The sequence below is a fragment of the Atta cephalotes genome (assembly GCF_000143395.1).
Source record: "Atta cephalotes unplaced genomic scaffold scaffold00017, whole genome shotgun sequence".
NCBI lineage: Eukaryota > Metazoa > Arthropoda > Insecta > Hymenoptera > Formicidae > Atta > Atta cephalotes.
In genome coordinates this window covers 818,517-831,115 of record NW_012130081.1, presented here as the reverse complement: position 1 = coordinate 831,115, position 12,599 = coordinate 818,517, and the positions used below count along the sequence as shown (strand labels likewise).

The following is a 12,599-nucleotide window of genomic DNA, read 5'->3' as shown; positions in this document are numbered from 1 at the left end:
TCTCTCTCTCTCTCTCTCTCTCTCTCTCTCTCTCTCTCTCTCTCTCTCTCTCTCTCTCTCTGTCAGCCGGGGAATATTATTGTTGAGACTGTTGGTTTGCGGAAACTTGTGAGGCAGGTTGCAAAGATTGCTGTTGCGCCTGCACATGTGTCTGTATCTGGTGATACAGAGGGTAAGTTTTTCGCTTTCTGATACCATGCATAGAAAGCAGATGAATCTGCAAGTACTGCTTGGTCTTGAATTGCTTGCTGCACACATGACACGAAATGTACTCAGTCTGCACAGTGTGAACGTTAACAATGTGCTGCTTTAAATTAGAATTGTTCGAATATATCTTGCCGCATTCGGGACACTTGGGTTTACCGGTTTGATTGGCGTCCTCCCTTTGCTGATGATACCGCCTGTGAGATTGTTGATGGAGTATCGCCATATCGATCTTGTCCTTCGCACAAGACTGCAGTATCAGATTTAGTTGCTCATTCTTGACAGAAGTGCTCTGCTGGAGACTTTGGAGATTGTTCTGCAGTTTTTGATGCATCATCGTAAGTTGCTCACTGTTTAGATTATTGAGGGAGTTGAGGGCATTGAGGGTGTGTTGCTGCGATGACTGTTGGCTGGTGGTATGGTGGTGATGATGCTGATGATGATGATGCTGAAGCAAGCCCGAGAGATCCTGCCCTTTCGAGTTGTGACCTCCGCCGCTCTGGTAGGTTTCAGACCCGGCCTGCTCGTTCTTGGAGGATGAACCTGGCAGCCAACCGGAACTCGAACTTGAACCATCTCCTCCAGAGGGCTGCCACCGCCCTGGAACCACCAGCCAATGTCAGTCCTCAGCCAACCTCGTACGATTCCTTAAACACTATTCAATCGCTTTTTTTGCCTCCCACTGCCCTTTCTTATGTATTTTTTTTCAACTTTCTCTTTTCTGAAAGTGTATTTCCAGGTTTTAAAGACAAGGTTTTGCCCTCAATAATTTTTGTACCCTCCCCCAACGAGTCTCTCCCTAAATCTAGAATCGAATTCAATCCTTTGTATCAAGTTAATATGGCAACCTTTAATTGTTCCTGGCGCTCTTGTGCACCCTATATTGTTCGTCTCTTCTTCATTATCTTCCCATCGCGATTTGTTTCCAATTCTTATTCAAATTGAGGCCGAATATCATTGATATCACTACATTGATATACACGCATAATTACGATTATTTTAGATACGAATAATATAAGTTTAGATTTACATTTCGATTCCTGAGCCTGAAAATTTTGTTGATATTGCAAGTAATGACGCGATTTCACACTTACACAATTTTCAAGGTAATATACGATGTCGAAAATAAGCCTCACATCACAGACAAAAACGAAGATACAATATGATGTTCATTTCCGAATAGAAAGGTCATTGCATGATAGTTATTATGAAAAAGATTTATGTCTCTGCCATGTAAGATACGCCACAATAATGAAAATCATAGCAGAGATGCGACTCCATAATACGTTGCTGCTCACCGTGTGATAAGAGGGGTAGCTGACAAGGGATGCAAGGGTTATGAGAGGTACGAGAGTTTCATGCATTCAACGCAATAACGAGAGATCAGAGTCTTAGGAAACGACGGAAGGATACTAGTCTGGGCTTTAAGAATGTTTAAAAGGATGAGATCAAATCATAGATTTGATAAACTTACCGTAGTTTGGATCCTGGTTGGCTACTTGATGCATGCCGGAGGGTCCTGGCATATTCATGCCTGTAATTTAAAAATAAAGAGTCAATTAGATTAATTACACAAAGATGTCATTATTTTAAAAATTTAATGTTATGTTAAATAAGACAGAAAAGTGCAATTATTTATTTATATATTAAATATGAAGTGCAGTTTATTATCTTAGTAAATTGTTATAAATTAAAAATATTGTAGAATATTAATTTTTTAATATTCTACATACTTAATAATATGTAGTATACATTAACAAAGTAAAGTCAACTACTATTTTATTGTAAGTATAAATATAAATCATGAGATTTGTATCGCTCAATTGACTAGAGCACAAGTAAACGAAATCAAATTATGTTAATAATATGTTAGTTTATTACATTTCATAATAGATTTATATTAACACATTTTCATAAGTCAAAGAATACAATGAAATTATGTACACAAATAGAAATAATTGTAATTATTCATTAATTAATTTTAATTGAAGCCGTAATTAGTAATTAAGTCGGGCTAATTGCTAATTACGAAAGTAATTAGTAACTGGACGAGGAATTAATAATTAATTACAAATGTAATTAGTAATTAAATGTGCCATTAATTAAAAAACTAATTTGCATCCTTTCGACAAAACTGGGATTTCTTTGGTCCAACATAAATTCAACTCTGCCTTATAAATACCGAAGTAGCCGATATTTATAATGTATAAGCAATTATCAATATAAAACATATTTTTAAAACAGATCAATAATCTATTTATTCTTGAAGTATATGGTTTATTTATTATTAAATGAATCAAACAGAGCAAATAATTAACAATATGTTAATATAACAATATGTTAAATATAAAATATTATACAAGATTTAATGTGAGAATTTTAAACATAAAAACCAAATAATTACCTTGAAGACTTAACAACGCTGCAGGAAAGCTGGTGGCTCGATGGTGTTCTATAGAATCATTTAGAATATCACTTGGCTCGGTCTTCACTGCGTTAAGAATGCTGCCGTGATTCGATACATCCTCTTCGTTTTCTGACATAGAATTCGAATCTTCGCCAGTTGATTGCGCCTGAAAATTAACAAAATACCCTCATATTTGTAAAATATCAGTAAAAAATACCTATAATCATTGCAAAGATACTAATCGGTTTCATAAAATTTAAATTTACACTTTTGCGCGGAAATACGTTGATGTGTAATAGAACATCATGTTGCCTAACTTGACATAATTCTTACTCACCTGTATATTGTTTGTGGATGTCGTGTGTATCGTGGGACCACCTTCGAGTGCCTGACCTAACAAGGATTCCTGAAGATCCAATTTTGGTTCGACGTGGTTTCCTATTGGAGGACTGTAACTTCTTGCTCGCTTTTCTGGTGGACTCAACTCACTTTCATTGAGATCTCCTCTGCCGTTATCTTGCCAGTTACGTGGGGTTGCCTGATCAAATTAAAGATAATATACGGATGATAGTACAGCATCCATGAAAAAGACAACGCAATTATTCTTCATATAATTTAATTCCAATTAATATTCTCAATAATCTCATTATATGTAATAATCAGAGAAACTCTAAATACTCTAAATCCATTATTAAAACTTCCACGTAATATTTGTCTAACGTCTATTATAAGTCGAAATTAAAAGCTAAAGGACGAAGCAGGAAATTCTAACCGGGATTCCGCCTGTCACGATGGCGGCGACGGCGTAGTGTTAAAAGCACATTAATTAAAATTCGTTTTAATTAAGGCTAAATTAATTAAAAGTTCGAAACCAGCCGTATAATTCGTATAATTAATTTTCCAACTTCCATATTAAACTGCCGCGGGGACAACTTACAGGTGCGCTACCGTTGTTGCCGGCCGACGACGATGGAATTTTCGTGGCGCCGCTATTAACGTCCGCCAAACCCCGCACTTGAAGCATTTGAGCCGTCTTCAGGAAAGCAGGTAGCTGCTCCTGACCCACGTGCACTTCCCCGTGATACATAAAACGTAGCAAGGACTCCATGTCCGACGAAGCCACATCCTTCAGGATTACAATTGGGTGAGGACATGGATTTGCCTGCGCAAAAGTTGACATTTCCTTCGAATTTACATTTTCATAAATTAATAAAACGCAAAATACTTAAATGAGCACCCTAACATAATTTCAAAACATTATTACAAAATGTTACAATTATATTTTTCTTTCATTATATCTAAAAAAAATTGTTTAATATCTTTACTTGTTTGTAAGAAAATTACTTTAACTTGCGAAACATAATAAAATTGTAAGAAATTATAAACTTTTAAGATAGCTTGTAATCCATTCAATTTCAAACTCGTACAATATACTGCTCAACATTATCCATTCAATCGAACAGTCGTGCACTGATCCACGCAGCGCTGATTCAACGATTTGATATAAGATACCAGTGTCAAATTAATCACAGCTATTAATTATCAGCCTATCCCGAGGAGCCATTAGTACCTACAGTTATCTTATACATAGCGTGGCAATTACAAAAAGTATGCTCTCTAACTAACGCATGATCGATCAAGGTAATCGATCCATCAGGAAGCGCGCAATTTTTCTAATCGCAGATTCATACGAGAGAAGATCGGAAACTAAGAGAGATACATCGATCCTCTATCAGCACGAGGTCAAAAGGTTTGACGGTAACGAATACTACCCTTTCTTTCGCCCTCCTCCACAGAACAGAACAGAACATTTCTCACATATACTGAAATTCAGCAAACCATATACACTTACATATCCAACGTGCAAAAAGAAGAGTAACATTTATTTTCTTCCTGTCAAAGTAAACGATTCAACATCGGCTAAAGGTTAAAAGGTGTACGAAGATTCTGATCGATGCCTAGTGAATCGATCCCTCTTGCAAAGTGCTTAATCCCATCCATCGATGAACACGCAGGGGGGAGTCTGACGGCCGATTAATTTGTAACGATTTACAAGCGAGATGCATATAATCAACGTCGTTTAATCCATGTCGGAGCTACCCTTCATCTTGGTGCGCCGATTGCTGCACCGATTTGTACATTTAAGCCCACATAAATCGCCAATTTTTCGTAAATACGCACAGTAGGGCGACATGAAAGATTTTAAACTACGAGATAAAACACATTAATACACGTCGATAAATTATAATTACTTTTATCTTTATTTAAATTCATGCATGAAGAACGTAATTGATTTAGAAATCGTTGCATCGTTGTTTAATCAAGTGAAACTTTTAAATAAAGTGAAAAATTTTACCTTGGTACAGGTAATTACAAGAATGAAGAATTCTAAAGCGAGATGACGTAAAATGTGTCCTTATTGTCAAGAGTACCCCAGATACCTTCTCACCTTTCTCATCAGCGAATTGACCGAGTGATCGCTTTTCGCCGATGGTTAATTGCATCCACGAATAGTCACGCTCGATGGCCAATTGATTCGTAACGACAATTTATAACCACGACGCGTATAATGATCGATACTCAATCTACGTCGGGATGTTCCCGTATACCTGAGGCATCAATTCTTGCACCTGTCAGACCAGCGAATTAACTCTTAATATTGAATGATCTTCGAGATCGTTAGATGGTGACAATTGATCCTCGACAAGCAAAGTTACACGTACATATATAATTATCGATTTGCTTTTATGACGAAATTCGTGTTTATATCCTATTATGTAGCGTTTAGATTTATAACATAATACAAAATATCTAAAATATTGTATCATTTAATAATTATGTGCATTTACGGAAAGAAAGAACGGTGTGTTGCTAAAGTATCTAAAAATTTAATATTTTTTATTTAATAAAAAATTAACTAGATACAGATCTAAAAATAATTATGTAGGATGTTCAGGCTTGTTGCGAGACTACATCAAAACTTTTTGCAGCATTGCTCATTACGCTTGAGCGTCCTACATAATTATTATTTTGATGGTCCAACATAATTATTTTCAAAATTGTATCTAACTAATTTTTTAGATTCAGCAAAATCATTCTTTCCGTGTAACTCACTGAAGACAAAATTATCAAAATTCAAGATGACCCGGTACAAGTACTTTCATTTTATTCTTTTTCTATTAACTGTTCCTATTTACTATTTCTTATTTACTTATTTTTACTATATCTTAATTAATCATAATTACTTATTTATTGATGCATCTCTCTTTTATTTATATAACCTATATAATAATAAAGATATAGCTGTTTTAAATTTCTAATTAAACATATGATGCATATTTTCATAATATGCAATGTGTTCTCGGTTAGATGGAGGGTTACATCGATAACGGCATCGATCACGATCGTTTCTTGCGAAAAGACCGCGAGAGCAGACCGCATAAAGCGGAGGCGTCTCACGACGATGTATGTACGTCATGGCAATATTATACGAAGTGCTAGTGCCATTATCGACAGCGATATTAATTATAATTAATGAACCTCTTGGGATGGCGCGGCTTTCCATACGCCTTGCCTACACAGTTATACCGAAACGACATGATGCTGTACATATACACGTTGTAACACGAATACGAGGAGACGTATGTACAATGCCGCGACCTCAGCGAAGAACCGTTCCAACTTCGATTATCGATGCCCCGAATTTAACGTTGGTACGTGAAAACCCACGGCAACGGAGGGTTCGACGCTGCCATGTGCAGAGGCATTTATTATTGGCCAGTATCGACTTAACGTCTGTGCACGCGGTGCAGCGAGGTGCGGCGTCTCGATTTATTGCACTGCATGCAACGGAACGTATCGGATAAATGATTCTTGAGATGGAAAAGCAAGGTATATTGCATAGAAATAGAAAAAAAAAAAAATGTTAATAAGCTAAAAATTAAAAATCTAACTGCGTTTAGGAAGATTTATTATATAAGTTTCAAGATTGGCATAATTTAATCGAAATATTTACGACAATACATATATTAATTATATACATTTCAATTATTTATATACATAAATACATAAAAACTTGACTTTTCTTGTTGAGAAATAACTTTAAAAAATGATGAACAGAAAGCTAAATTTTTTTCTCAGCAAATATAATCAATATAATCGTACAATGCAATTTCATAATTGGAGAACTATATTTTATTAAATGCCGATAGCCGCTTCGTAATAAAAGAAAAAAAAAATACTATTGGTCGAGCGTTTTATCTCGACAAAAGCATGACTTAATCAATCGAATACATTGAGATTCATCTCTCGAAGGGCAGTTTCCGCGGCTCGTAGGAGAGAAATATTTTTACCAATAATCCCACAGTTATACAAAGCACTTTTTAATAATAATTATGCGATTGAATAAACGATCCTTATTATACGATATAAAATAAAGGAAAGTTCAATTGCGAGCAATCCAGAACATCCCGTTGTCGTAATATTTTATTATTATACCACATTTATGTGTCATATAATTCGAGGAGATAATGTTAATGAAGGATTTATCAATTAATAAATTTTTAGAATAAAAAATATAAATAAACTTTTCTTTCAATTTGTAATTTGTTTTCACATACGTTCATCTTGAGAAAATTTCCACGAGCACATTTATTTTGAGATCTTGTGAATATTAAGGATGTCATATATGATTTCTCGATAACTTTATCGAGTGCTGGGAAACTCGTTGATGGGAATAACTCAAATAATTGAAGTAGTGGAAATAATCACTGTCTGCAGGTATCTGCACACCTTTAGAATTCCGCAATAAAAAGAGATAAAGCGAAACAGAGAAGCAGAAGAAGCAAGACAATGGATGGTGCAAAAGGGGAAGAGAATGAGAACACTACGAACTCCTTTATCGCATTAACCAACTCAATTAACAACTTTGAGACGAGACACCATCCTCTCTAATTAGACCTAACGAGATTAAAACGGGTCAATAATTAATTGTATGATCGCGTGTGCGTCAGAGCAGAATAGGCGAATGATCAAAGAGCCTCCGATTAATTCGCGAGATACGTATCGATCTGCACAATATATATCATCATGATTCCCTAACGGATGATACTTATTCGATTACAACTGTGTATGCAAGGATACGTCGACATAACTGCTAATTACACTTCACCATTTTGCTTGCAAAATATAACTCTTTCCAAAGGGACTATATATGTTTAATTCTATTATAATTATATATAAAATTATTACAGTAAATATTGATGCATAATCTATCATCAAAGATCTTATTGTAGTATCACATTGTTGTGCTTGTTATCAAATGAAATCTAATTGATAAATTGCTCGTATACACTTCGTCCAACAAACAAATTTGTCTCAATCATCAAAAATGGCCGCTGGATAATATAATACTTTTATCTACATGTACATAATCCATTTAATCGATTTTCAGAATTCGATCTTGCTTGTCGCAATATATCAATTCTTCATTTCTAGCGGAAATTAATATCCTCTAAAAAAAATGTAAATAAGATCTATCTATCATTACAGCCTGTCTCATTTGTCTAGTCAGTTATTGGTAAGGTTCCGTCATGATTTTTCGTGCATCGACGCTCACATGGCTTGCAACGTGGGAAATCTTGCGCCAGTCTTATTAACGACTCCTCGTAAGTCCCCTGTGCCGCACACTGTGCATGCATGATTTTTCCTCGAATCACCGGCGTCGTTCGACCATAATTATCCAGCCACCTGAGAGCGATCGCGCGGCGGAATTCAGAACGTCCGCTTTCTAAAATCCGCAAAGCAACGGTACGGGGAAGATCGTGGCAAGCGATTAAGAATCGGCCGCGTGATCGAACGGCACCGATAATTGATTAGTGGAAATAAACGGGGGCCATGCGTGAGAGACACAATGAAGGGGGCGGTGGAGATTAACGATACGCCGCTAGAAAATGAGAGCGGACTTGTACCCGAGCGTGTCGCAAGACGTATTGCAGTGCTAGTGCCCTTAACTTAACTCCGTCAGAGTTCCTATTCATTATAATGGGCTATATGGTCTTTTTTTATTTATAATACACAAGCATCTATTTTCAGAGGCATTTGGTATTGCTATCCCAATTTATGAACACGTCGTGAATTATGATTTAAATTATTTAGCACGAGTTGCATAATTAAATGAAATAATGAACAAGGGAGAAAAACAAGTAATATTTCGCATCAAAAGTTATATTTATATAGTCGGGAACTGATTTATTTAGTGAAGAAACGTGATAAACAAAAAATAGTACGTAATTTAATCGGAATCAAAGTAAAAAAATATAAAAATATTTCCTTTCCAATTATTGTAAAACGTAATATAGATGTGTTTCAATTCTTAAAAATATTTCGTTCGTAATCGAAAAAAATTATAATCTTTTTTTTTATATAAAAATCATTTATAGAAAAATCATTAAATTTCTTAACATTCAGATTGCCTTCTCATTATATGTTAAAACGAGGAGTAGAGAAAAATTACGTTATTATTGTGACAAAACTCCAAACTGTTCCACACGAGAGAAGATGGCTTTAAATTGCACGTGAAAGGAAATACAGGGGTGTCATTGTACAGTTTATAGCGTGCGCATTAAAGAACGCCAAGTGTCACGAACATCGGGTACGTAATCGTGTACAACAGCTATACACGGTATCGCATGCGCGCGAAGCACCCTAACTAAACCGTAAGTAGAAAAGTAGATACGATTGCATGGTTTCTGATCCGGTTATGTGGTGTGCACGCCAGCAGTCGTGGCTTCGCAAAACATATCATCGGCATCACATATATGCGCGTTAAGTAGCGATGGGTTCGACGAGCTCGGTTATGAAAGATCGATATACTGGGTAAAGCGCGAGTCATCGATCATCGAAAATACCATCGTGCGCAATACCGGCGTGCACGGTGTGCAACGAAGCTTCAACTCAATAGAAATTTTTAGCTTTTACTCGATACAGAATTAACGTTACCGTATACCCATTCGACCGCAAAATTGCTAAAATTATTTGAATGCGGAGATCGAATTGTTTGCTACATATTTGATATACACGATTAAAAGTTTTAAAACTGTCACTAGTGACTAAAACTGACATCAAAGAGTTTCTCTCTTTAGATTATATTAATTCCTAAGGAATATATTGGATCGTTTATTACTTTTTCAGTCCAGTATTTTACATTTTAATATTATTTTCATTCGTGGCGAGCAATACAGTTATAATCGCTATAAATACGGAAAAAAACTCCCATTATTTTCGTGAATATTCATGTGTATTAATTAATTTTCGCGTTTGAATATTAAAATATACGAACGTTTTAGCATTTAAATAATTCAGGACTTGTTAATAATTGGTTTGTTTTGATACCGCGAATTACTGTCCATTCGAATCTATTACTTCACAGGAATTCATGTACATGAGCGTACCCACATACACACACACACATACACACACACACACACACACACACACACACACACACACACACACACACACATACATACATACATACACACACGCGCGCGCGCGCGCGCGCGTATGCGCTTCTCTTATCTGCTTATCTCGATGTCTGATGTTTCACTGACGCATGTATTAAACTTTCCTCGCATTATCCAGCCAATTCGTAGGATAATAGCGGCATGGATATCGATCAAACCTCGCACATAGTTACTAACTTCCTACTTTTTTTTTAGCAACCCTGCCAACATCAATTCACGCGCGCTAGTAACGACAATAAATTATTTTCAAAATACAGTGACAGATAACAGGGATTAGCTATTAGATCATCAACTATCGTGACTGATAATCCATCGAAATTTTGTTGATTGAATTAAGCGGATTTGTTATCTTTAATTTTATTCGTGTCAAGGTAAATACATTATATGTATTATGCGCGCAGATTGGCATTACATATGTACGTATACAAATACAAACATACACGCTCACATACATAAACATAGATTACGTTTATTTTTAACATTATATCTTAAATTATTCGACAAATACTTGTTTGTTGTTATCATTAACATTAAAAATAACAACAGGTTTGAAAACAATGCGAAGTCTTATAATAATCTTCTTTATTGAAAACATTAAAATGTTTCAAAATTATTGTCTAATTAATTAATTTTTTTTTGGATTTACGAAGGATTTGTGTAAGCCAACTTTTTACGACGTTATCAGCTCCCTTTGAGTCATAGATAACACACTAGCCTTTGTATAATTATGCCAATCAGGTATTAATGAACCATCGCTTCTATACATAACCGATAAGGCTATATTCGCGTCGCAATGTTACGCTATTGCGAAATATTCCATACGCGAGATAACGATATAATCATCACCGTCACGACGCCGTTCGACCTTCCCGTTATTGATTCACGCGTGGATTCTGGATCGCGACGCCGATGCTGTCGATGCAGTATAAGGGGGGAGAAGACAATAAATGTGCATCGCGCGCGTTTCTCCAGGCGTCGCCTTTTCCAGGCAGTCGCGGCACAGGAATGCGCGCACGTACAACGACGCACTTCCGTTGATAAAAATACATGCAGCATAATGCGTCTCGGTACGCGCGTCGACATTTTCGCTTCGTTATACGAGCACTGAAAGAGAACAGGACACCGAAAGACGAGGCGCGTCCGTCTTTGTTGAATAAAAAAAAAAGGAGTGCTTCACGATGTTCTGCGCGTAATCCCACATAATTATATGCGCATACACAAAAGATGATGCCTCGGTAAGAGGAGGAAATTCGAATTGAACAAACACGAATGCTCGTGAGCTGAGAAGAAAAAAAAAGCACTTTAATCGTGCAGGATACTTTCGATGAAGAAATCAGCTTGCTTGTAATTCAACAATAAAAAGAAGAGATAAATTCTTCATTCGCAATTGTATACGTCATAAAACTTTAACATATTACTTTCCTATCGCTATCACATAGATTTATATAGACAACTATACGGATAAAACTATTTATATGGGCAACGCATAAACGCTGTTTGACTATTTCAACGTAATGCAAGAGATACTTGTTCACGTTTCTATTAACAGAATGCAGCAGATTGCGCGCAGCGGCAATATAAATGAAGTATAATTTCGCAGATACGCCGCGCCGGCGCGGCGCGCCGTATAACGCCTCTCTGTACGATGTTGATTTCGCTGCGTCGCGCTCCGGCAGAAAAGACGGAGCGAAGCGCATACGCGCACACACAGCACAATTATATACCGGCGATAATTTGCTGGCCGCATGTGCGCGCCGCTTAGGCGCGTGACATTAAGCGTAATGCGAGTAACGTCCGCGTGCACTAACGAAAAACGAGAATACCGGCGGCACTAGCGAGCGCGGTGCAAAATTAATGAATACCCCCTTTCCACAGTAAACACGTTGCATTCACATTATAATTCCGGCAAACACCTACATTCCTCTCTGATTTTCACCGGAAAAAAGAAACAATCTAGCGAATATTCTTTTATTTTATCAGCGCTTTTCAAATCAAAGTGATGTAAGAGAAATTTTAAACTCATTTCTCCTACTACTTCGAATAAAAAGCGGTTAAATCAAATGAAGTCTAATCGATACGTATAAACTTATAACATTATTTTGCCTATAGCGGAGAAAATATTATTACTCTGCGGTATAACTGGTTCTGACAAGACAAAGTACTGCTGAATTGCACATAAAAATCCAATATGCGTTTGCTTATATGTTCGCATCACGCGTTTAGCGCTTGTAACTACATGACGTTCAGTCTGCATTAGCATTGAATCAAGCGACAAATCAAACTCGGAAATCGAGCTAGCCTTTAAAAGCGAGGGTACGAATAACGCTTTGAGTTATTGAAGATTTCCTAATAATAAATCGGGTATAGATCACAAGTAATGGAACAACGTCGCGGTTTTAACGGAGAAAGAAGAGAGGAAGGTACAATCTGCAGCTCTTTTATCGGCCTTGTCTCTCTCTCTCTCT

At 36.5% G+C, this 12,599-nt stretch overlaps 1 protein-coding gene across 1 annotated transcript in view; it reads right to left on the bottom strand.

Annotated features, from left to right (window-relative positions):
• The window catches only part of LOC105618481 (protein abrupt), a 59,663-nt gene that overhangs the window by 29,814 nt on the left and 17,250 nt on the right, over positions 1-12,599 (bottom strand). The window contains exons 2-5 of the mRNA XM_012200013.1: positions 3,549-3,773; positions 2,949-3,149; positions 2,609-2,777; positions 1,679-1,738 (exon numbers count right to left, since the gene is read on the bottom strand). Of these exons, the coding sequence (XP_012055403.1) occupies positions 1,679-1,738; positions 2,609-2,777; positions 2,949-3,149; positions 3,549-3,773 (655 nt within the window). The remainder of the gene's footprint in view (positions 1-1,678; positions 1,739-2,608; positions 2,778-2,948; positions 3,150-3,548; positions 3,774-12,599) is intronic.